At 44.9% G+C, this 25,030-nt stretch overlaps 1 protein-coding gene across 1 annotated transcript in view; it reads right to left on the reverse strand.

Annotated features, from left to right (window-relative positions):
* The window catches only part of DNAH10 (dynein axonemal heavy chain 10), a 147,578-nt gene that overhangs the window by 41,120 nt on the left and 81,428 nt on the right, over window positions 1-25,030 (reverse strand). The window contains exons 38-51 of the mRNA XM_060027909.1: window positions 24,151-24,269; window positions 22,415-22,573; window positions 19,176-19,311; window positions 16,698-16,820; window positions 14,883-15,017; window positions 14,346-14,562; window positions 11,775-11,894; window positions 10,586-10,731; window positions 8,218-8,370; window positions 7,005-7,265; window positions 5,353-5,525; window positions 4,203-4,296; window positions 3,706-3,873; window positions 2,979-3,167 (exon numbers count right to left, since the gene is read on the reverse strand). Coding sequence (XP_059883892.1) covers window positions 2,979-3,167; window positions 3,706-3,873; window positions 4,203-4,296; window positions 5,353-5,525; window positions 7,005-7,265; window positions 8,218-8,370; window positions 10,586-10,731; window positions 11,775-11,894; window positions 14,346-14,562; window positions 14,883-15,017; window positions 16,698-16,820; window positions 19,176-19,311; window positions 22,415-22,573; window positions 24,151-24,269 — 2,193 coding nt within the window. The remainder of the gene's footprint in view (window positions 1-2,978; window positions 3,168-3,705; window positions 3,874-4,202; window positions 4,297-5,352; window positions 5,526-7,004; window positions 7,266-8,217; window positions 8,371-10,585; window positions 10,732-11,774; window positions 11,895-14,345; window positions 14,563-14,882; window positions 15,018-16,697; window positions 16,821-19,175; window positions 19,312-22,414; window positions 22,574-24,150; window positions 24,270-25,030) is intronic.

Below are 25,030 nucleotides of genomic sequence, written 5' to 3' on the forward strand. Positions count from 1 at the left end.
TATATAAAGAGTTCTCACAAATCAATAAGCATATAAAGAGGCAACTCAAAAGAGGGAAAAGACAAATATCTAATGAACGTATAAAAAGATATTCAAACTGCACTATTAATTAAAGAAATAAATTCTCATTTGAACTATAATAGTTTTCACCCATAACCCTGGCAGATATCAGAATGACAATACCTGGTATTGGCAGAGTAGGGAGAAAAGGACATTGCTGGTAGCATAAATCAGTTTAGTCCTTTGTCATGGGACTGATTGGTTGTTAATGAAGACATTTTAAAAAATAAACCAAATACAGTGAATAATAGAATGACACTGTAAACCCCACCCATCTTTAACATTTGCTAAAAACCCAAAAGTCATATTTGCTTCAAAACTATTTTTAACAAAGTTATGGATAAAATTAAAAATCCTTTGCTTCTCCTCTGAGCCTCCATCTCCAGGCTTTTCTTTTTTTTTTTTTTTTTGCGCCACACCGTGAGGCTTGCAGGATCTTAGTTCCCTGGCCAGGGATCGAACCCACGCCCCAGCAGTGAAAGCACTGAGTCCTAACCACTGGACCGCCAGGGAATTCCCTAGGCCGTTTTTACTCCTGATTCAAGGAGGCACACTCCACCATGAGTTCAGGTCCAACCTTTCTAATGTGAAATCTGGTGCCACAGATCAAAGGTCTTTTAAAAACATATACCCTTAAACCCTCCAGTTTCCCAATTTCAAAAGAAAATGTTTGCATGGAAAAAACTGATCGGTGTGCAAAGAACAAGAATGTTCATCACTGCACTGTTTATAATAACAAAACAAGGAAAAGGCTAAGTGTCCACCAACAGAGAGGCTTATGTGTGGCATATCTACCCAAGGGAACATTGGGCAGTGTTTCAAAGGAAAATGCAAATATATAGCTATTGACTTTAAAAGATGTCAGTGATCTAGAGTTAAATGGAAAAAAACAGATTACAAAAGTTCCATATAGATGTTAATTATATAATATTGCAAAATTGTAATATTTCTAAAGTCTGACTAAAGAAGGATTTTTAATTAAAATATTGTACTACACCTTCATCAAATTTGGATTCTGAAAGGTGTCAAACGACAAGGGATGTTGACATGTTAAATGGAAAAGGTATATATTATTTTTATACTCTGAACAATATAATTTGAAAATAAAATTTTACAAGACCCTCTTAAGAAAAAGTTACATTAACCCATTGCTAATAATAAGTTAATATATTTGTAGACTCATAGGAAAATTCTGGAAGGATATGCACCAAAATGTTACTTAGGAACCAACAGTGGTAATCCTTAGGTGATGAGATTACATGATCTTTATTTTCTTTAGATGTTTCTGCATTTTCCGAATAGCTGCAACGAGGGCATATTACGTGTATATAGAGACCAGTGATCCCATAACAGCCGTGATCACTCTGTGATGATGATAATGATGCTGAGTTCAATCTGATTCCAGAAGACACGAGAAGACGAATAAGACAGTTTGTGCAAAAGGACACCTTCTAATGCTAGTAGAAGGATTACGGAAACCCAACAAGAGGTATCCCCTCCGAGGATGGATCAAAGGGATCCAGGGTAGGCATCAGGGGTAGCTGAGTGCCTGGTAATGACTGAGGCTGAATAACGACCCTGTTCTGCCCAGGAAAAGCAGGCACGCCAGGGGGCGGCGGGGGTGGGGGGGTGTCAAGGCACCTGGGGCTAGTTTTCAGCAAAAACAGAGACATTGAGGATAATGCAAGACCCTAGTAATGAACAAGATCAGATACCAGAGAACTAAGGACAGTGTGGGAGGGTGAGTTGTGGAGACGACTCCTCTTCAAAATTGATTCTCATTGCACGGTGCACGTCTCCACGGTGATGGGCCAGGCTGGCGAGTTAACCTGTGGGCACTGCAGGACTATCTGTAAGAGCCTAAGGACGGTGTGGAGAAACAGGACCCTTCATACAGTGCTGGGGGGATATAGAATGGTGAGGCCCTTTGGAAAACAATCTGGCAGTTTCTCAAATGAGTCAACAGAGAATTGCCGTTATGACCCAGCAACTCTGCTCTTAGGTATCCACCCAAGAGAAATGAAAACATATGTCCACACAGAATCTTGTACATGAATGCTTAGAGCAGTGTAGTTCATAATAGCCAAAAGGTGGAAATGACCCAAATGACTGTCAACAGATGAATGGATAAACGAAACGTGGGCTACCACACAGGGAACGTGATTCAGCCACAACACGGAGTGAAGCACTGATACATAGATGAAGCTTGAAAACGTTATGCTAAACGCAAGGAGCTGCCACAAAAGACCACATGCTCTGATTCTATTTGTATGAAAATACAGGATAGGAAAGTCGAGAGAGACAGAAAGTAGAGTAGTGGTTTCCTAGGGCTGGGGGGTGGTTGGAAGGACAGGAAGAGAGAGGGCAACAGCTAAAGGGCTTGGGATTTCTTCTTGAGATGATGAAAATGTTCTAAAATTGAATGTGGTAATGGTTTCACAACCTTTGGAACATATTTTTATAAAACTATTGAATTGTACACCTTACGTGGATGACCTGTATGGTCTGTGAAATGTATCTCAATAAAACTTTTTTTTTTTTAAAGATTCTAAGAATGTGCCAGAACCACGCATGCTGGTTGTGCTGATACGTTGCCGACCCTCAACACTGGGTCCATGGAGGTGTAGGGCAACCCCTCCTCCACACGAGCACAGGTCACAGGTCACGGGATTTGCTCGTGTTTGACTTTCGAACTTGATTTGACAGATTCTTCATTCCAAATACAATACAATAGTTAGATGCTTCAAATATTCAGTTAAAATAATATCAACCCCCCCCCCAACAAAAACACTTTATACTCTATGAAAACATCGTGTTATGGTCTGTTATAGATAGCTCAAATATTTGCAGGAACTACTAACTGTGGAAATTGGGATACCAAACCCATTTCTGGGGGGTGGGAGGGGAGCTCGGCTCACCTCATAGCCAGCTGTGAAGGCGGCCAGCCTGGCCAGAGACTGCTTCCCGGAGCCCCCGACCCCGACCAACAGGGCGTGGCCACGGTCCAGTCGAATGATGCGGTGCACACGGGTCAGGTGCTCCAGAGCATCGTCAAAGAGAACCAAGCTCATTTTGGTGTTGCTTTCATTATACTCTTCAAGAATTTCCTGAATTTTAGAAAAAGAAATAATTTTCTTTAAGAATCACTGGTTTTTAAGAGACAGACTCTCTCCTTTTGTGCCAGAGTGACTAAGAACAGAGGAGAGATTTTTCTGAATGTCTATAATTGCTGGAATTATTCAATCATTCAGGTTGAAGAGACTAGCTTTTACGATCAAGATTCCGATCTGCTGGTCTGTGACTGGCCAGCAGCGAGACAATGCTAGTTACAAGGTTCGACTCATGAATTAAGATGAAGATGAATATTAGGGGGGCAGATGAGTGGTTCCCAAAGCTGGCTGCGCATCGGAACCCTGGCACCCTTCATGGGCTTGATGAAGGGAAACGCACAAAGATGGGCCCCAGGGGTCTGTGTGTTGAACAAATTCATCAGACCGTTCCCATGCACCACTGGACATGGACACCACTGGATCAGACACAAGCCCACATCCTGAACCAAGAGACAGAGGCATGGGTGCCCTTCCTAGCTCCACCTCCTGGGCACCCATGCAATGCGCTCCCGGAAGAGGTGAGCCGTGTCCGCACCTGGAACAAAGCCTTGGCTGCCTCATAGTCCTGAATGTCTTCATAAATACGCGTTTCCTCTTCGTGCAGAGCCATCCGGAAGTCTCCAAACAGGATGGGGTCCCTCATCACCACCTCCGCGTCATCCTTAAAATGTTCCGTGACCAAGCTGCCTATGTGCTCTTCAACCTGACAATACAAGACCACTTCAGGAAGCCAAACTCAACACCATGGACGTGCTAAGACTTGTCAGAAAAAGAGTGTATGCTAGGATTATCTGAAGTAATTTGCATTCGATTTTTTTCCCCATTGGCTGCAAGGTACTTAATAATCCACCCTACTTTACCTGTTGACTCTCGTTATTAGTCTCTATTTTTCTGCAGTGTCCCATACAAAAAACACATTGAAAAAAAATACATTGGGTTTTTTTTGATTTGTACTTTTTCTTTTCACCCAGAGAAGAATTTTGTGGTTAGAGTATTTTTTTGCATTTGCTGGTCCATATTCAATGTACTGACCAGTTGCTTGTCTGTTTCATCGATTAACCGGTCGTGGAAGACTCTCAGACACTCGTTCCTCCAGACTCTCACCATCTGGGTCACCGTCTGGAACCTACAGGATGGAAGGGGCAAAACCAGCCACAAAGTTATCTAGAGAAGAGCAGGCTGAATGCTACTATTTTCAGATGGGTACACAGGGTGCAGAAAAGGACAACACTCCCGTAGCCTTTTTTCCCCCCTGGTTTCACATTAATTGAAATTTAAAGCAAGCTAACAATTTAATTGTAAAGACCGTAACGTTGTCATTCATAACTTATCCTGCTGCATGGAAGAAAAAGAACATTGTCTATAAGTGACATAAATGACCTGAGAACCTGACAGGACTCCTACTTGCTGGAATTTATGAATTTAAAATCAGCAGCAGAGCCACTGGCAGCTCCTTTTTCTAAGAACCAACTGAGCCCAGTTCCGGGTTTTTTTCTGGTTTCTGGCAACGAGCTCTCACTCCACCCTAAATACCTAGAGCTGCTCTCTCCGGAACTGCCATTCTGAAACCTTCAAGGGCACCCAGGAGTCAGTGTGGGTACGGGGAAAGTTCCTAATTCATTTTCCAATATTTTGTGGATTCGTAACATGAATCCGCGAAATTGGAGGATCCCTGCAAACCTACATAGATGGAAGTTTACATTAATGTAAATACACAGATACGTCCAGCTTTCATGAGTCAATCTCTAGACCCAGACTTAAATCCCTTCTGTCCTCCATGCTTAACTTCTCCCAAAGACACATACATTGATAATAGAACCAGTTAGCAACTGACAACAATTCAGGTGTACGAAGGAAAGGCTCCACGCGGGCCAATTTCACCTTTAGAACTGAGAACAAATGGTTGTCACAGCAGTCCTACCGCGGGGTTGAACACACCTGTCCACACGGCCACACACCTGCGTCTCCTGGCTCCACCTGCCTTCAACTCAAGGGCTCAAGAGGCATCAGGTCTTAACCAAGCATTTGACTCTGTTCTTTGTTTAACGTAAACAGAAAGACACTGGGTAATTAACTGATACATGGATTCGCACCACATTCCTTGATAGCTCCTCTGTCTTAAAAGAATAAGAAAACCCATCGTACCGATGGGACACATGTTAGTGAGAGAAAACAAACTCACCGTTCTGGCTTAGTGAGGACAAGACCGTTAAAAACCCGCGAGAGATCTCGAAGGTTAAAGATGTAGTGGAACTTGGATGGGGTGGGCAGTAGATCCTGAACAATGTTCTTGTAAAGTGCCAAAGTGCAGGATGTCAGCTTGTCACTTACAGCCACAATGCTCTCATGAAACACCTACAGAATGAAAAGACACCCCCCAAGTGTCTATCAGTGAATGAATGGATAAGCAAAATGTGGTCCATCCATACCATGGAATATGACTGGGCCATAAAAAAGAACGAAGCGCTGACACCTGCTACACTGATGGATGAACCTTGAAAACGTGATACTCAGTGAAAGAAACCAAACACAGAAGGCCACATATTGTATGATTCCATCAATGGGAAATTTCCAGAATAGGAAAATCCACAGAGACAGAACGCAGATCAGTGGTTGCCGGGGGCTGAAGGATAGGATGGAATAACTGCTTTTGGGGTGATAAAAATATTCTGGAACTAGACAGTGGTGATAGTTGTACAACATTGTGAATGCACTAAATGCCACTGAACCGTATACTTTAAAATGGTTTTAACAGCTAATCTTATGTTGCATGAATTTTACCACAATTTTTTGAGAGGAGGTAAGAAAACAATTAAAGAAATAGAGAAACTAATCATCTGATCTGCTTTTGTTTCCCTAGGTTTTCTCATTAACTGACTAGTCAACGTGATATGAAACCAAAGCCCCAAACCAGCCCTCAGTTTGAGGTTGATTTGACTGGCACAGACCTCACTGTTTTGGAAGCGAATGGCTTAACGTAGGGCATGAACACGCCAGGTGACCACTGATCCCACACCTTTATGTTTCCTGCCTGGCCCTTCAGGACTTTAAGTGTGCAAGCCTGCTTTAGAAGGCAAATGCCAGGATCAGAAGGTCATTATTTAAATGAACGGGTTCCATTCATGGGGGTCACGTAAATCACAACGATAACAGCAATAACTAGTATCTAGTGAGTATCGGACATGTGCTGGGCACTGTGCCACACACTTTACATGCATTTTCTCCTTTCATTCTCCCAAACCCTAAGTGAGGGGTACCAGAATTATCTCCCTGTTCCGGAGGAGGATGGGGACTAAAAGCTCTCAAGGGACTTGCCCAAGGAGCAGAATGGGGACTGACTCCAGAGCCCAAGTCCTCTAGTTGGTTCCAAGTCCTCTAGCTGGTTCACTGCTGTCACTCAAGGTGGCCTAGGTAACTCAGGGCCACATCACAACTTCCATGGGACCCAGGCACCTTCATGGGTCCCCTCCTCCATAAAAATACATTACTTATATATCTTATTATATATATTATATTCTTTATATATATTATATAAATATATTACATTCTATTTCTAGAAAACTATATTTATACATTATTTTATTTAATTATAATTAAATATATTATCTTACATATATATTATGACTGCCTTGGTAGAAAGATGAATATGATGCAGGCTGAATTATATTGATTCCTTTCTTCTGGTTTTGAAAGAAATGAAAACATGTTCACGGTCCCCTAGAAGCACCGTGGGCTGTAGGCATTGTGTTTGCTGTGCCAGATGCACACGTTGCTACCACGTTTCTACCCAACACATGGCCCTCCGGTTTAGACTTCTAATTAAAATCAAATTACCGAGGTATGGCCTTTGAGGATGGAGGAATAAATTAAGTGCAGAGACTCCTCTGAAGGAAATGGAATGTTGAAGACACTGAACAGCGAAATAAATCTCGGGTCGACTTCGTTGCGGCCTCCCCCCGCTTTCCCCATCGCGGCAATAAAGCCACAGTCTCGGATGCTTTTACAGTTCAGCTCCTTCCCCCGGTCGTACAGGTAGCCTTTGTCCAACAGCAGTTTCAGCAGGGCGATCGGCTGCTGTGTGCCATATTCGTCCACCTTGATTTTTTTTTTTTTAAAGAAAAGGAAGAACAGTGGTATCATAAAGCAGAACTCAGCAACGCCTCTGCTGCCCACCTAAACTAAATCTCATCTCTCCTCTCGCTCTCTCGGAGTGCTCTGGCTTGAGTTTCATTGGGCTTCTCAGAGTTTGCAGTTCTATATACTCATGTGTAATTTTTTAGAAATCTGTGTCCCTGTCTAGACTGTAAGCTCCCTGAGGGCAGGAACTATATACGTTTTGCTCATCACTTCACAGCACCAGTCCCATAGGAGGTGCTCAATAAATATATCAGTTGGATGGATGGATGGAAAAACAAGTGTGTGGATGGCTGGCTGGATGCAAAGATAGACAGAGGCAAAGATGGATGCACAGATGCATGGATGGATGGATGGATCCTGGCTTTGCAAACAGTCCATCTGGAAGACAGATATTTCAGGGAAAACATGGTTCTGCAGAAAAGATATAAATCTATATCCCAGTGCTAAGAAAACTGTGCACCTCTCAGGCTCTGGCCCCAGAAACACACCCATTGTGCACGCTAAAGTTCCCTTTCCTTGGTAAACCCAGAGGAATCCTGAGGAAGCGCCTGCCCCCATGCTTCCCATGCTTCCCGAAGCCCATGCTTTCGGGCCGAGAGCAGCATTACTACCCGAAGTACAGCTCATCTGGAAATCTCTCGCTCAAACATATGCTGAATATAGTTCAGAGGCTGCCGTGCTACCTACTTCCCTCCTTTGAGAAACTACGGGACACAATCTAAGGAAAGGGTCTCTCTGGTTAAGAAGACACTTCCTGTCACACTGTCCCTTAAGCTGACTCCTCGTAACCTGGGCCCTGCAGACATTGTGCAGAATAAAGACAGGCGTTCTCACGCTCACCCACTCCACGCACACACACGGCCACACAAACACAGCACACTGCCCCGCCCCTGCCGTTAACCCCACCAACCTTTGGCATGTTCATGTCATCCATGAACACCAGGAGGCGTTTCCCCATGGGTGGGCCGTACGTGTCTTTGGTTCGTTTTTCCACGCTGGCTTCTAAATTTCTTTGGATATCCATGGACGTGGTGCGGGAGGAGAAACTGACCATTAACACAATCTGAAACAGAAAGAGATTATTCCAAAGGTGGTCTTTTTTTTCACAGTACCTGCAGGGAATGTTTGATCGTAAGCTAGCATCTCTTTTGCAAATTCGTTGGTATCTGAACTAACTTTTTTATAACCCAACGTGAGTCTGAACTTCATTCTATCTTGTAGTGCTAAAGCAAGAATTCCTCTTCCCTTTTGGCAGGTTGTGTGAAGCAATAACTGGTTGCCAGGTGTGACAGCGTGGACTTCTAACCAGGCGACCTCAGAACCATCACTTAACCTTTCAGAGCCTCGTTCTTCTCATCTGAAAGATGATTTTAATGAAATCTTCTTGGACTACTTCATAGAGTGACTTTATCATGTGAGATGGAATACACCAAGGTGTTTTCAAAACGACAAAGCAATATTCAAACATAAGTTACTATCGTGCCTGCTACATCTTAATAAATAAGTCAAAGACAGCATGAACAAACACTAGTTAGTCCTTGGAAGTAACCACTGAGAGAAAGGTGAGGGAGGCCCCCCGATCCCTGTGTGGGGCGCACATCCCTCACGCACTCGTACTTGGGGCTTCTCCCCTGCCCCTTCTTAGAGCGATGGGTGAGAGTTCACTGATCAGTGGCTCCGACACTTAATTATGCATCAGAGTCAGCTGGAGGGCAGCCTGATGGGGTCCCACCCTCAGAGTTTCCGATTCAGTAGGTCCCATTGGTATAAGGAAGTTTTCAGGTGATGCTGATGCTGTGGGTCCAGGGACCACACTTTTGGAACTGCTGCCTTAGATGACACCCTTCTACAAGGTGTCCACAAGTGCAGGTGCACCTGAGCTGAACATCTGAAGGTGAATCTGCTTCTCTTTGTCATGAACGTATCCAGATATGTCTTGTTGGGCCGATAAGCACGAGCTGCTGAGTCCCCGTGGGAAGGGTCACAGCGGGGGGGGGGGGGGCTTCTGAACACGGGTTCCCTTTGCTCCATAAACTGGTAGGTCCTTCTGGCTGTAAACATCCTTCGTGTGCCCTCCACAATGGCATCCTCAGAGCTAAATAAACCATGCCTGCACGTGCTGGTATGTGAGTGACCTTGACCATCCATTCGTGGGCAGTGCAACCCAGTCCCGCCCACATCCCTTACGTGCCCATCGCCAAGCTGGGCTGACCACTCCCCAGCCCAGAGGGCCACGTGGCTTCCCGGAGCCTCTTTGCTCCTGGAGGCACCAGCCTAAGGGAGAGTCAGAGGAAAGCAGTGGGGAACTGTCTCCCCTCTGAGGTTCCAGAAGGCCAGAACAGGAATTGGGAACTTAAATGACGGGCAACATTAACAAGGAACTGAGTCAGTGTGTGGACTGGGGACAAATCTATGACAGCTGGAGATCCTGAGTCACAGGCAGCTTCTTGGAGGAGATAAGAGTCTTTACATGGTTATTAAACATAAAGCAGGACTTGTTTAAGCCAAGAGAGCTGCAGTGGTGAGCAGGTGGGCCCCGCAGGACCACTCTGAGTACGCAGAGGAGGAATGCCGCGCTCTTTCATAACGTCTCGGTGCACCTGGCACATTCTGCACGATCGTGTTTCATTTTCGCGTTTTGTCTCCCCTCCTCACAAGATCGGGCCTTAACAGCCTTGTTCACTGTCGTTTGCCCTGGGGCACCCAGACCCTCCTACGTTTGACATGTGGCTGGAGGAAGGAGGGGAGAAACCACAAAGTGATGTGGTGATGAGGAATGTGAATGCCAGCCTCCAGACGACTCCCAAGCACCCTCACCTCCAGGCACCCACACCCTGTGTAGCCCCCTCCCGTGCTGTATCAGGGTGGGCCATGGTGGTTTCTGTGTGACCCACAGAATGTGGCAGAAGCGATGGTGTGTGATTTCCTGGGTCATATGAAGCATTGCAGCATCTGCTTTGATATCCTGTACGTTCATTCTGCGGGGAGCCAGCTACCATGTCAAGAGGACACCAGCAGCCCTTGGAGAGGCCCACATGGTGGGGAACTGAGGCCGACCATTTCGGAAGAGGGTCCTCCAGCCACAGTCAAGCCTTCAGATGACCACAGCCCTGGTCAACCTTGCAATCTCATGAGAGAGCCTGGGCTAGAACTACCCAGCTAACCCACTCCCAGATTCCTGACCTGCAGAAACTGACATAGTGTTTGTTGTATGAGCTGCTTCGTGTTGGGGTAACTTGTTACGTGGCAATAGATAACAGATACAAATAATGACTTACATTAGTTTCTTCGTTCAGGTTTTTAAGGAAGTTCTGGGTAGTGGCTGTCTTGGAGGTGCCAGATTCACCAACCAAAATAACAGGTTGCCTAATCTTAACCATTTGTTCCAGCGTCCAGGTAGTACGGGTTGTATCCACTGTGTGAACTAAGGAATATATGAAGAACAGGAGCATCACAGAAATGCCAACAAGGTGTGCATTGGGCAACCTGGAGCTTCACAGGATCCCATAAATCCCATAAAAAGCATCAGCAAAAACCCAAGAGGTGACCTTGAAAACATATATATGGGTGAAATCATCTTAGGAGAACCTCACTATCCCAACCATTATTTTTAATAGCTTTATGGAGGTATAACCCACATACCATAAAATTCACTCCAATTTTAAGTGTACAATTTGATGAGTTTGATACCTTTCTACAGCTGTGTCATCATCACCACATCCAGGTGTAGAACACCCAAACGGTTTTAATATCCCATTCTGATTTATACTCAGGATATTAAAAACTCAGCTTCTCCACTGCATATGTCACTCACTTATCACTGATCAGGATTTGGTTTCCTGACCAACAATTTCCTCTGACGAGAGCATGAAGCCTCAAAGTCAGGTCCGGCTTACTCCTGCATTGGCAATTTTTAATCCTGATTGGTTCCTGAGAAAATACGTACACCTCACTCTGAAAGAACTCCATACAAACCAAAACCAGATGTTCGTTATGTGAAATGCTTCAGCCTCTATGTTATCCAAATAGCCAGAGGTGTGCACGTAAAATGCGACTCAGTACACAAAGCCCATGGTACGCGACCCCTCAAGGCGGCATCTCTTACAAAACGCTGCCTTGTTCATTCCACTTTCACTCCTTCCTTCGTCCCTCCCCACGCCCAGTCAGCTCTATGGGGCAGAAGGGAGCCTGTGCAAAGCAACGGGAAGCAGACCGGCACCCTACCTCTTGCCCCGACCTGTCAGGATCCACCTGCCCAGGGAAAGAGTTGAGAGGCACAGCCAGCAGCACATAAAAGGAATCCGAAGTGCCGCCCTCTTGGAAAAGCCCACGGCTCACGTTCCTCAGTTTCTCCCAACCAGCACTCCGGGTGGGACTCAGAGTACCACAGGGACCTCAGAATCTTTTTCCCTTCCTCACAGAACGAGAACCAGACACGCTTAAACCGAGGGTTTGGTTCTCACTTACCCAGGATGTCAATAAATTTCCTCTCACGGGAATGAACATACTTTGGAACTAATTTATTCCATGGTATCCATTTCTTCTGTGTGGGATCAAAATGGAAGTCAAACAAGGTTGGAAGGTGACCTGTAACAAACAGTGGTCTGTTTCACTTCGATCGTGGACATGGAAATACAGGATCAGCTTTGGCTCATGCTTGAAATGAACTAATGCTATTTGCTCCCTGGACAGAAACTTAATTGAATAGATAGATAAGGATGGATGGATGGATAGATGGATGGATGGATGGATGGATGGATGGATGGATGGGTAGATAGAGATAGATAAAAATGGATGGATGGATAAAGATAGATAGATAGATAGATAGATAGATAGATAGATAGATAGATAGATAGATTTAAATATAACTGGGCTAGGGAACCCAGGAAAAGGCTCAGAAGGGAGGGGATTGGAAGTCAGAGCTGTGGACATGGTGAAAAGTCTCATTAAGAGTGAAAAGAGGGTCTAGGACCAAATCCTGACGTGAGGGAGGGGCAGAGGAAGGAGACTCAACAAAGGAGACTTTGAGGGCATGGCCAGGATGGAGCAGGATGGAGGAAGAACGTTTTCAGAAGGCAGAAAGTGGTACCATGTCCAATGCTGGGACAACGTCGGGGAAGCAAAGACCAGAAGGGGTCACCAGATCCGGTAACGAGAAGGCAGTGCATGTGCAGTTTGGGAGGAGCAGTTTGGGTAGAGATGTCTGAGAGCCTGTGGGATGGGATTGGTAGAGAGGGACAGATGGAAAATATAGGAGAAAGAGCAGAAAACCAGTGAAGCCAGGAGCCTGATGAGGAGGGTGTGGGTAGACCTCAAAGCACAGGGCGGGTCCAGCTGGGAGCTGGTCTCCTCTCCCCTGAGAAAGGAGACAGGAGAAGATGGGGGCTGGAAAAATTCCTATCTGACGGTGTCCATTTTTCCTGTTGCAGGAAGAAGGAAGGTCACCTGCAGAGAGAGGGGAGAGGGCCATGTGGAGATTTGGAGAAAAAGGGAGATGAACTGCCCCCGTGGGGACAGGAGAGGGAGTTCAAGTTCAAGACTGAATTTATGGAGGTGCCAGACTTCGTGGTTGTGTGATTGTCTCAGTATCCCTCAGCCCCTGGAGAGGCAGAGAAAGCAGGCTTGGGTTTTCTCAGAGAGATTCGACAGAAGGGCAATTAGGCAAGAGGGGTTGAAGCGACAGGGCGGCAGAAGAGGATTCAGAAGGTTCAGAAGGTGGTAGGAAGAATGGCGGGGGGCGGGGGACGGTCCCCACGAGGCCAACTGGGGTCACGTGTGGCAGGAATCACAGAAGCCGACTGTGAAGCAGGGATTGGGAGGTATGCATTTATGATGCGGACAGAACTGTGCCAGGTGCTATGAGCTAGGATAATGTCGAGGGACCCGGATCCTGGAGCTGAGTGCAGAAGGCATCTGGAAGGGGGTTGTCTACACGGCCATTCAAGTCCCCAAGATGAGAGCAAACTAGGGAGAAAGACCAGACCGGGACCAGCATCGTCTCTGATGGCAGCAGCACGTAGCCGGCATGGTATGCATAGCTGGGAAGCACCCCCCGAGCCCGCCGCCAAAGGAGACTCAGGGTCCCAAGAAAGTACAAGCAATCTACTCCTCAAAAGACCATAGAGTTTTTTTTATTGGGGTATAGTTGTTTTACAATGTTGTGTTAGTTTCTACTGTACAGAGAAGTGGAGTTCCCTGTGCTACACAGCAGGTTCTCATTAGGACCTATTTTATATATATTAGTGTATATATGTCAGTCCCAATCTCCCAATTCATCCTATCCCCCCTTTCCTCCCTTGGTGTCCGAACAAAGACCAAAGACTTTTAAAACATCTTTTATTTGCTCAATGACTCTCCACTAGAAAGACCTACGATCATTTTACTTTGCGCTTTAAAAAGAACAGCCCAGGTAATGATTACAGGATACAGCTTGGGTCTCCCTGCCAAGCCATATTCAAATGTCATTAAGAGACAGACAAAGAAGGATCCTAGTGTCAGCTATAGTTCTTGGAGAATGCCACATTTTCATCATATATGGTTCTTTGAGGATGCACATTCTTCATGCAAACAGTTAAACCTTACTATAATGATTTCCTATGAATGGTCTGCAAATCCACACGTGATTGTCTCCTGTGCAAATACTCAGGAATAGAGCAGATGAATTAAGCGGTGGAATTTTAGAGAGAAAAAAAAAAAGAGAGAGAAGCCCAAAGGAGAAGAACTTCAAAGGCAAGCACAATGTGAAAATTTTAAAGAGCTTAAGCAGAGTGAAGGAAGCTAGCGCCTAAGCTAGGGGGGAAAAGGGTAGACTCAGCAAAAAAGGCCATCCCAGGGAGCTGGGCTCTGCTATGGCAGTTCACACATTTGAATGTCTCCTGACGGTACCACTGGGTGCTCTGACCATTGCACATTTCTCTACAGGAGCAAACAACCTGGAAAACCCACACAGGCATACATATGGAAAAGCAAGGTCACGTCCTCTTAAAAACCTAACCAAAAACATTCTGAGCAGGAAAACAAGCTACCTTTGGTTCCTACCTGGCAGTTCCCCAGGGTTGGCCCAAACCCCTTCCGTATCAACAGTAGGCAAAGAAGCGATGTGTTTAATGCATTCATCAAATTTAGCCCTTCCATCCTCGAGCAGGGCAGCGCCCAGAGAGCAGCACAGAGCCTCTAAGAAGTAGCACTCCAGAACATCGCGGTCCTCGATTTCTCCCTCTAGTAACGAATCCAGCATCTTGGTTAACTGGGTTACCTGGTTCACAGGAAAACACCTGGGTCCGTCCATATATTCCACACATCCCCACCAGGGTGAGTTCTGGTCATAAATCCCGGGATCCCAGATCCCAAAGCGGCGGGAACTATATGACCCGCCATATTGGTTTCAACAGATGGAGCCCAGTATCTTGTCTTGCACAGGGTCACAAAAGGAAGTATTGTGTCCTCCTTGTCAGTAGCTGGCAATGTTAGAACTTACCCATCTGGCATCTTTGCTCCCCTTGAAAGCCCACTGTGGGGGGGGGGGTCCATCTTTAGGGAAGAATTTCTTTTTTGCCGACAAAGATCCTTACTTACCATATTTAGGCTTGTCTGCGGAACTATTGTCTTCAGCTTCTCTCCTTGTTTTCCAGCCACTATTCCTTCCGTTATCATGTCAATGAGATAGGGTACATATTTCTCAAACAGACTCTGTAAATCACCTTGCTCCACCTATAAAAGAGCAGAATTTCAAAGCATTTTCAAGGGTTCCTTTATTTAAATGGAAGTTCGTGGGAAGCTTTGCTTGTAAAAAGAGGGGGGGAGAGGGAACTTCCCCGGTGGTCCAGTGGCTATGAGTCCACGCTCCCAATGCAGGGGGCCAGGGTTCGATCCCTGGTCAGGGAACTAGATCCCACATGCCACAACTAAGAGTTCGCATGACGCAACTAAAGATCCCGTGTGCCACAACTAAGACCCGCCTGGCGCAGCCAAATAAATAAATAAATATTAAAAAAAAAGAGGGGGTGAGAAATATTTTCTGATGAATGAGAAATTTGGCAGGTGAGTAAACTCTGATAACTCATATATTTGTAGAGAAATTTGTCCTTTATAATGCTCTTTCATTTCATCATGAAGCCTTTGATTTCACTGACCTGGGAGGGAGGTGCCACAAAAGGTCCCATTTGATAGGAAAAGCGCAGGTTACCTTAGAGCTCAAACGACATGGCCACAGTCATTGAGCAAAGCGTGCAAAGCCGTGGAAGGTCCTTCTCCCTACCAAGGCATTGATGACCACCAGGGATTGCATGGGCGGTCATCCCCTATTTGACAGTGTGCCTCAAATGGTCCCATCATGTTTCCCTTGGTCTTCTTTGGGGTAATTATGTCCTGGCTTCCAATTCACCATCAGCCTAGTGGTCCTTCTAGAGACGCATCCTGTGTGGTCATGGTGTCCCAGGTGTGGTCAAGCCACAACGTTCACATGACTGTCACATCTATCTCTGCAGCGTTCAATGAAGCCTACCATTAAGACAATACACATTTTTGAGCAGCCATGTGATACGTCACAGGGTTTGAGGTCAACTGAAACCATCGGCTCTCAATTCCATGACAAACTAGGTCCTTCACACACTGTATTCATCCAACTGAGCAAAGCAGGAGGTGCTGGGCACCTAATAGAGACAAGTCTCCCAACTCCTGGGCTTGGCTGGATAAGGGGTTGCCAACTACAACGCATAAGCCAAATCTGGCCTGCCACCTGTTTTTGTAAATAAAGTTTTATTGGTATATTGTTATGCCCATTCATGTACTGTGGCTGCTTTCATACCACAATGGCGGGGTTGAGTAGTTGCAAAGAAACCACATGGCCCGCAAAGCCTAAACTATCTACTCTCTACTCTTTCACAGAAAAAATTTGTTGCTCCCTGGTCTAGACTATCAAAATCACTACCTATCCCACCTGCTGTGAATTATCTGGAAATCTAATAAGGGTGTCTTCCATGTTTTTTATTTTTTTATTTTTTACTTTTTTATTTTTATTTTTTTTGCGGTACACGGGCCTCTCACTGCTGTGGCCTCTCCCGTTGCGGAGCATAGGCTCCGGACGCGCAGGCTCAGCGGCCATGGCTCACGGGTCCAGCCGCTCCGTGGCATGTGGGATCTTCCCGGACCGGGGCACGAACCCGCGTCCCCTGCATCGACAGGCGGACTCCCAACCACTGCGCCACCAGGGAAGCCCCGGGTGTCTTCCATGTTTTTATCCAACTTATTGATAACATTAAGTGCTCAAGATCCTGGGCAGGTCAAGGTCAAGGTCGTGGCCTTCAACAACAAACATCCCTCTGAGTTATTTTTATCCAACTAGCCACCAATACTAGTAACTGGTAAGTTCATTTGGGGAATAATTTTCACCTTGTTTTGTATTTGATTAACCCATTTTTTCCAGTACGGTTGATATTTCAAGTTTTTCGGATCCACGTAAACCATTCCACACCGAGACACAGTCGCAGGGGAGGCATACTGTAAATCTCCAACCTGGAGAAACAAACACGATCAGTGTTTTCTACAGCCACAGACAACTGGAGTGCGTGTTTTAAAGCCGTTGCTTGTACAAAGTTTTTACAAATGCATAGAACCCAAGTCATACCCCAGTTAACACAGCTTTTATGAGGTTTCTAATTGAACACTTAGGTTTATCATGGGAAGATTATGCATCTCTGATGTAGCACTTTTTAAGTTTCTTTTACCATAAAATTAATATGAAAATTAACATGCTGTAGAATATCTGGCCAAAATTAAAAAGTATAAAGAAGAAAATAAGTTAACCAAAATCCCACCACCAAGAAACAAACACTGTTTTGGGGTGTTTTCCTTTCAGTCTTTTTTCTTTATTTTTTATAACATAATTGAGATCAGGGAATATGAAACTTAATAAGTATGCATCTAACAGCAATATCAACACACCAGTCTCTCTTCATCTGAAAAAAAGACACAGTTCAGTCAGTCAACAAAATAATGATATGCATAAATACTCATACGTCGACAAATTTTGCAGGCCAAGTTAGGAATGGTATTAGCACTAAGCTAGAGTGAAAGCAAGTCTCAGGACCACAGCTGTGAAACAGGTTCAGAGGATATGACAGAAAGTTTGAAAAATGAAGATAAGATAAAGGCAAATAGTGAGAGAGAGAGAGGAAAAAAAGGCAACTATAAACTCCAGTAAAAAAAAAAATGGCTCTAAAAGAAAGTAAATGTATCACAGTTCCTGGATTTCTTGCTTCGCCAGCAAGTATATCACAGTATACTAGTTGGCTCTACGGTAAATATTTCCTAATTCATAATGATGTAAATATGTTTACTGGTTTAACTGACTTAGCAGTATAGTATTCTATGGAGGGGAGGTGGGCTGATGGTATAAAAGATGAACCCTCACTTTCATAGCAGTCAGTCAACAGATAATGTGTAACCTTGATAAAGGAAGAAATAGCACGCAAAGTGGGTTCCTTTAGACACTAGAGTAACCATCAGAAGAAACAAGTCAAGTGTGAAATGGAGTTACCTCTGGGATACAGTAAGGAGGGATGACGAGGGCAGCAGGTAGAAGAACAGAGTTGTACTCATCATAAATTCTTCTGCATTGTTTGGGTTTTCTTCAATCATCTATATTTATAGCTATTTTAATAAACATTTTAGTCTACAAATAACAAATGCGGGAGAGGGTGTGGAGAAAAGGGAACCCTCCTACACCGTTGGTGGGAATGTAAGTTGGTGCAGCCACTGTGAAGAACAGTATGGAGCTTCCTTAAAAAAACTAAAAATAGAGCTCCTATATGATCCAGCAATCCCACTCCTGGGCATATATCTGGACAAAACTATAATTCAAAAAGATACATGTACCACAGTGTTCACTGCAGCACTATTTACAATGGCCAAGACATGGAAACAACCTAAATTTCCATCGACAGATGAGTGGATAAAGAAGATGTGGTACATATATACAATGGAATACTACTCAGCCATGAAAAAGAATGAAATAATGCCATTTGCAGCAACATGGATGGACCTAGAGATTATCATACTAAGTGAAGTAGGTCAGAAGGAGAAAGACAAATACCATATGATATCACTTATACGTGGAATCTAAAATATGACACAAGTGAACTTATTTACAAAAGAGAAACACACTCACAGACATAGAGAACAGAATTGTGGTTGCCAAGGGGGAGGGGGATGGGGGAGGGATGGATTGGGAGTTTGGGATTAGCAGATGCAAACTATTATGCATAGGATGGATAAACAACAAGGTCCCACTATATAGCACAGGGAACTATATTCAGTATCCTGTGATAAACCATAATGGAAAAGAATATGAAAAAGAATGTATATAAATGTATAACTAAATCACTCTGCTGAACAGCAGAAATCAACACAACATTGTAAATCAACTATACTTCAATAAAATAAATTTTTTTAAAAATAAACATTTTAGGGACTTCCCTGGTGGTACAGTGGTTAAGAATCTGCCCGCCAATGCAGGGGACACAGATTTGATCCCTGGTCCAGGAAGATCCCACATGCAGTGGAGCAACTAAGCCCGTGCGCCACAACTATTGAGCCCGCGTGCCACAACTACCGAAGCCTGCACGCCTAGAGCCCATGCTCTGCAACAAGAGAAGCCACCACAATGAGAAGCCTGCGCACCGCAACGAAGAGTAGCCCCCTCTCGATGCAACTAGAGAAAGCCCACGTGTGTCGACGGAGACCCGAAGCAGCCAAAAATAAATTTAAAAAATTACAAATGTAAATAAAAAATTAAAAGTTAAAAAATAAACATTTTAAATTTTAATTAAAAGAAAGACCTATTTGAAATTATTTTTCATCACTACTTGCCTCGAAGACCAGGGCACAGTGTGCTTGAAGCCGAATACGCTCACCGTTGGCCAACGTCAGCAGCTTGTTGTCGTCCATCACAGAATTCATGTTCTCCACCCACAGAGCGTCCACATCACCATCAAATAAAATATACCTGCAGCAACCAGAGAAAAGTGAGCCATGTAAGGCTTCCAACTATGGAGCTTGGTGCAACCTCCCTGTTCATGTTGAACGTCTTTTCCCAGGGTTTCCTTTTTTTCTTTTCATTTTTTTTTCTTGCAGTACGTGGGCCTCTCACTGTCGTGGTCTCTCCCGTTGCGGAGCACAGGCTCCGGACGCGCAGGCTCAGCGGCCATGCCTCACGGGCCTAGCTGCTCCACGGCATGTGGGATCTTCCCGGACCGGGGCACGAACCCGTGTCTCCTGCATCGGCAGGCGGACTCTCAACCACTGCGCCACCAGGGAAGCCCCTTTTTTTCTCTTTTAAAGATTTTTTTTTTTTTGATGTGGACCATTTTTAAAGTCTTTATTGAATTTGTTACAATATTGCTTCTGTCTTATGTTTTGGTTTTTCGGCCACGAGGCATGTGGGATCTTAGCTCCCCGACCAGGGATCGAACCTGCACCCCCTGCATTGGAAGGCGAAGTCTTAACCACTGGACCGCCAGGGAAGTCCCACAGGGTTTTCTAACCAGGATCTGAGATAGGGCACCCTACTTGGTGCTTACAATAGTTTATATATATATAAACTATTCGAGTTAGTCACCAACATTTAAGAATCAGGAAACCTGACCCAACAATCTGGATTCCCTGCTTCCCTGGCAAACAGGAAGGTCTGACGGTACATACTTGCATTCCCGCGTGGGAACGATGCGCTGCTGCTGGTAGTAGCTGCCCATGAAGACACAGTGTCTCAGTCCACCTCATTCTTTTCTTAAATCTGAGCATCAGCTGCTATTTACCGCTGGTTTGGACACCTAGTCCTCTTATGGTCAAGTTAAAAGGATTTCATATACCCATGTGTACGGGATTGAATGGTGGCCCCCATAAGATAGGTCTATCCAGAAGCTGTGAGTGGGACCTTATTTGGAAAAAAGGTCTTTGCAGATATAATTAAGGTAAGGATCTTGAGATGAGATCATCCTGGATTATCCAACAACAAGTATCCTTACATCGGGGGAAGCCACGTGAAGATGGAGGCAGAGATTGGAGGGATGCGGCCATAAGCCAAGCAATGCCTGGGGTCACTAAAGCTGTCAAAGGCAAGGGAGGACCTTCCTCTAGAATCTTCAGAGGCAGTGCTGCCCCGTCTTTGTTTCAGACTTCTGGCCTCCAGAAATGATGAAGAATAAATTTCTGGGTGGTATTGTTTTAGCCACCCAGTTAATGGTAATTTGTTACAGAGGCCCTGCAGAAGCTAATACACCATGTAACTTGGCCCATTTCACTCCCTGATGCTACCTGCTGGGCCCCTAGGAGCATCTGCATTTGCAAAGCCCTGGTTTACACACCATCCTTCCTGGCAGGAGATCTACTTTGGCTTCAGGGCCTCCGGTGTTCAAGCTACGTGACCCTTCAGTTCTGTGGCTATAGTGGGTCACATCTCAGTAAAGCCCAGCTCCGAGGGAGACTGAGTTGGACAGGGGGATTCTACTGTGCTGGAATGCTGATTTGATATTGCTTCCGTTTAATTCACTGATATGAGTAGTTGGATTTTTCCAGCATTAACCTTTTGGTTTATTTTCTTCCAGTATTTTTTTTAACTTCTTTTATCTTAAATAATTTCAAACTTACAGAGTTGCAAGAATAGACGAGTGCAAAGAAGTACCATATGCCCTCCAACCAGAGGGCAGTTGTTAATTTTGCCCCGTGGACGCTCTTTTGTTCTCTCTCTGTTTTCCTGAATCATTTGAAAATAAGTTGCGGACATGACGCCCTGTATTCCTAAATGCTTAAGCACGCGTTTCCTAAGAACAAGCACCTTCTCTAATATAACCACATTACAGTTATCAAAATCAGGACATTTAGCATCGATAGACTACTGTTAGCTAATATACAATCCATGTTCAAATTTTACCAACTGTCCCAAAAGAAAGTCTCCATTTTATAGCATCGTAGGAAGACTAGATTCAGGCTACAATCAATACATGCTAAAACCGTCGGGTGAAGGTTTGACGAGGAATATAGGGTATTTACATAGTCTTAGGGTATCTCCCCACACCTTGCATATCAATTGCAGAAGGAAAAATGGCAGATACCACCCTAACCTGATGATCGAAGTTAAAGTCACCAATAAGGGGGCAAACCAGTATCACGTGCTTCCGATGAGACGCTGAGAAGGGCACCATGTCCCTCTGAGAGATTCCTGCAAGGACACGTAGCCTGCATCCAGTTACGAGAAAGCAACAGACAAACCCAAACCGAGGGCATATTCTGTGCAGCAGCTGGCCTGGAATCTTTCAGAACATCAAGGCCATGAAAGATAAAGAAAACCTAAGGAACTGCTTGAAATTAGAAGACGTCAAAGCGATAGGACAACCGAGCACAGTGTGAAATCCTGGACTGATCCAGAATCAGGGGAGGATTGCTAAAAAGAGGCTGTTCCAAAAGTCACCAGTTGAGACGTTAGACTCGTTATTTAAGGGATTTTTAATTAATGGGGTTGGACTAGAATATACAATCAGGATCATCCCTGGGTTTACCTGACAGGTGTCACGGGAGCAACTAACACCGGAGAACGCTTTTTACCGGATGTTCCAATAGAGCATTTCCCCTCCCGGCCTCACTAGACCCTCACCGCAGTGGGCAGTGATTGGAGCAGGGCAGGCAGCCTCAACCGCGCCTGCAGGTGAGAAAGTGCAGCTCTGAAGGGTGTTCCAGCACTTTCCACGATGCTTTGTCGCTTCTCCTTGACGTACCTTGCCGTAGAGGCAGCCTGGTGTGGTGCCCGTTTGAGGGCTTGGACTCTGATGTCCCAAGTTCAAATCCCTGGCCTTGAGGCAAGCTCTTTCCTCCCCTTCCCTGGATCTCAGCTTCCTCCATGGTAAGCTGGGATCCATCGTAGTCAAGGAGCATGATTTAGACAACACATAAACAGCACTGAGGTGGTACCTGGCCCTTCGTGAGCAGAGCCCCCTGAGTCTGTTTGCTTCCAAGCATGAAACTACAATACTATATACATCATTTGTTTCTTTGTAAGCTTTGGCTAACTCACTATGAACCCACCCAGGCTCTTCCCTCCCTACAAAGATACTCACTTTCGCTCCTTCTTATCCGTCGGCTTGTTGACCTCCCTGAAGATGTTGGACAGCACCCCATCTGTCCAGTCTCGGGTGGTGGGGTCCAGGATGCCGTAGAGCTCTATGACACTCATCGCCTTGGGGTTCAGGACATACAGCTTTGTCACCAGCCCGAGCCTAAATCGAAGGAGAGGTTTCAGCCGTGGCTCGGGCAGACTAAACGCATTAGGAGAACAATCTAGGTCACCCATGTGGGGGATCAGATCCCCTGTGTTTTCGATCCAATCCAAAATTTAAAATGCAAACCATCCAAACTCTGCACTGGGCTTCCCACTCTCTGTTAATGACTTGTGCTAAACACAAGGGAACCACCTTTCACCAGGAACGTGGCCCCAACACAAGTGAGGTCTGAACTGATAACACGGCTTTGACTTCTGAGGGCAACAGAAGCTAACCTTCATGTATATTTCATGTTTGTGTATTTACATATTCATGCATATGGCACACTCAGGCAAATATTTCACAACGAGTGTCAGGAGATTATAGTCACCAGGATAACGTAAAACCTTTGGACTCCCGACGCTCAGTCCCTCATAGTTACAGAACGACATCTGCCCTGCGTTGCTGGCTTTACAAATCACGCAGACAGGGTATTTCCCAGTATAATGCCTGTAAATTCCCGCAGTGCCGTGGGATTAACTCATCTATAGAAAACTAAAGTTCACACAAAACATAGTTTATAATTAACAAAATAAATAAATAAAAATAATCGTGGCATACCTATACTCACATCTGTACGTGACAGTTCTATAAATTATCTAACAATGAATTAATTACAGAACGAAATACAGGATGGCTATGGAATAACCCTCTTAAAATCAGTAAGCCATCGTCCACTGATTATCTCACGAGAAACATAAGAAGGAAGAAGGAACGACTGTCACTCAATTGGATTTTACAGCCTACTAGAACTGGTAAAGTCACAAAGATTATAAGGCTTGATTTAGATGTTTGCTGGAACGTCAGCGTGCACTGAAATCTTTCCGGAATGCAGCTATTGCTTAGGAGAAAGGTGAGAAGTCAGAAAACCCATATTCAGTATAAGGGCATCGATTCACCACAGGTCTTTGTGATATTCTATATTAGGAGTGTGAAATCACTTTTTCCTTCGAGTAGTATAGCTCTTGCAGGGCTGGTGATGATAAGGCATTTGGGGAGGGGACACTTTTTTGGCCACTCTGATACCATAACAGTGTCGCCTAACGGCCGGGGGGCCTGACCGACTTTACAGGAGCAATCTGAACGCCAAGAAAATACGACCTAAGTTAATTTTCAAAACATCCTTATAAGATAGTTTTTGAAATACTCATTTCACAAATAAACCTATTCACAGTCTGATGCACAAAAGGCTAACTGCTTTGCCTTCTAAAATATATCGACTAAAGCAGCAATGAAACAAGTTAAGATGCTCTGGGTTTGGGACTTGCCTGGCCGTCCAGTGGTTAGGACTTCGCACTCCCACTGCAGGCGGCACAGGTTCCATCCCTGGTCAGGGAACTGAGATCCCACAAGCCACGTGGCGCGGCCAAAGTTAAAAAAAAAAAAAAAGATGCTCCGGGTTTAAAGGGGGGTGTCTGGGACAAACGTAACCTCCCAGGAAATCAGAGAGCAAAGTGGGACTAGGTAATACCGCCACCGACCTCACCGTGAAACCACCGTGGCAACAAAGCCCTCCCCGAGGATGCCATACTCACCTGGTCTGGGCCTGACACAGGGCATTTATGACCACGGACTTGCCCCCTCCCGTGGGCCCCACCACCATTGTCGTGTGGCGGGTCATCATGGTCTCGAACATCTGAACCACCTTATCCACCTGTGGGACAAGCAGTGGCAGCTGGGTTAAAACATAGCTTTTTGTTAAAAACAGCTTTATTGAGCTAGAATTTGCACACCGTACAACTCACGCATTTAAAGTGTTTCAACAATTCAGTGGTTTTCAGTATGTTTAAAAGGTTGTGAAACCATTACCACGTTCAATTTTAGAACATTTTCATCACCCCCCACAGAAAAAAACCTCTGTGCTCATTCGTCATGTCTCCCAAGCCCGTTGCCCCCAGCCCCTGGCACCCACTAATCTACTGTCTGTCTCTATGGATTTGCCCGTTCTTGACAAAAGAATGGAATGATATAAAGGGAATTGTGCAGTATGTAGTTTGGGGTGTCTGGCTTCTTTCACTCAGCATCATGTTTTTAAGGTTCACCCATCAGTGTAGCCTGTGTCAGTACTTCCTTCCTTTTTATGGCCAAATAATGTTCCATTGTATGGATGGACCACATTTTGTCTATCTCTTCATCCGTTGATGATATTTGCATTATTTCCACTTGTTGGCACTTACGAATAATGCTGCTATGAATATTCATGGACAAGTTTTCATGTGGATAAATACGTTCTCATTTCTCTTGGGTTTATACCTAGGAATAAAATTGCTGTTCGTCATATAGTAACTCTATGTTTCACTTCTTGAGGAACCACCAGACTCTTTCCAGAAGTGGCTACACTACACCATTCTACATTCCCACGAAAAACACATCTTTTTAAACAACCACCTCTAGAGGAAACCACCAGGGCCAGGA

Source organism: Delphinus delphis, chromosome 13, assembly GCF_949987515.2.
Source record: "Delphinus delphis chromosome 13, mDelDel1.2, whole genome shotgun sequence".
Classification (NCBI taxonomy): Eukaryota; Metazoa; Chordata; class Mammalia; order Artiodactyla; family Delphinidae; genus Delphinus; species Delphinus delphis.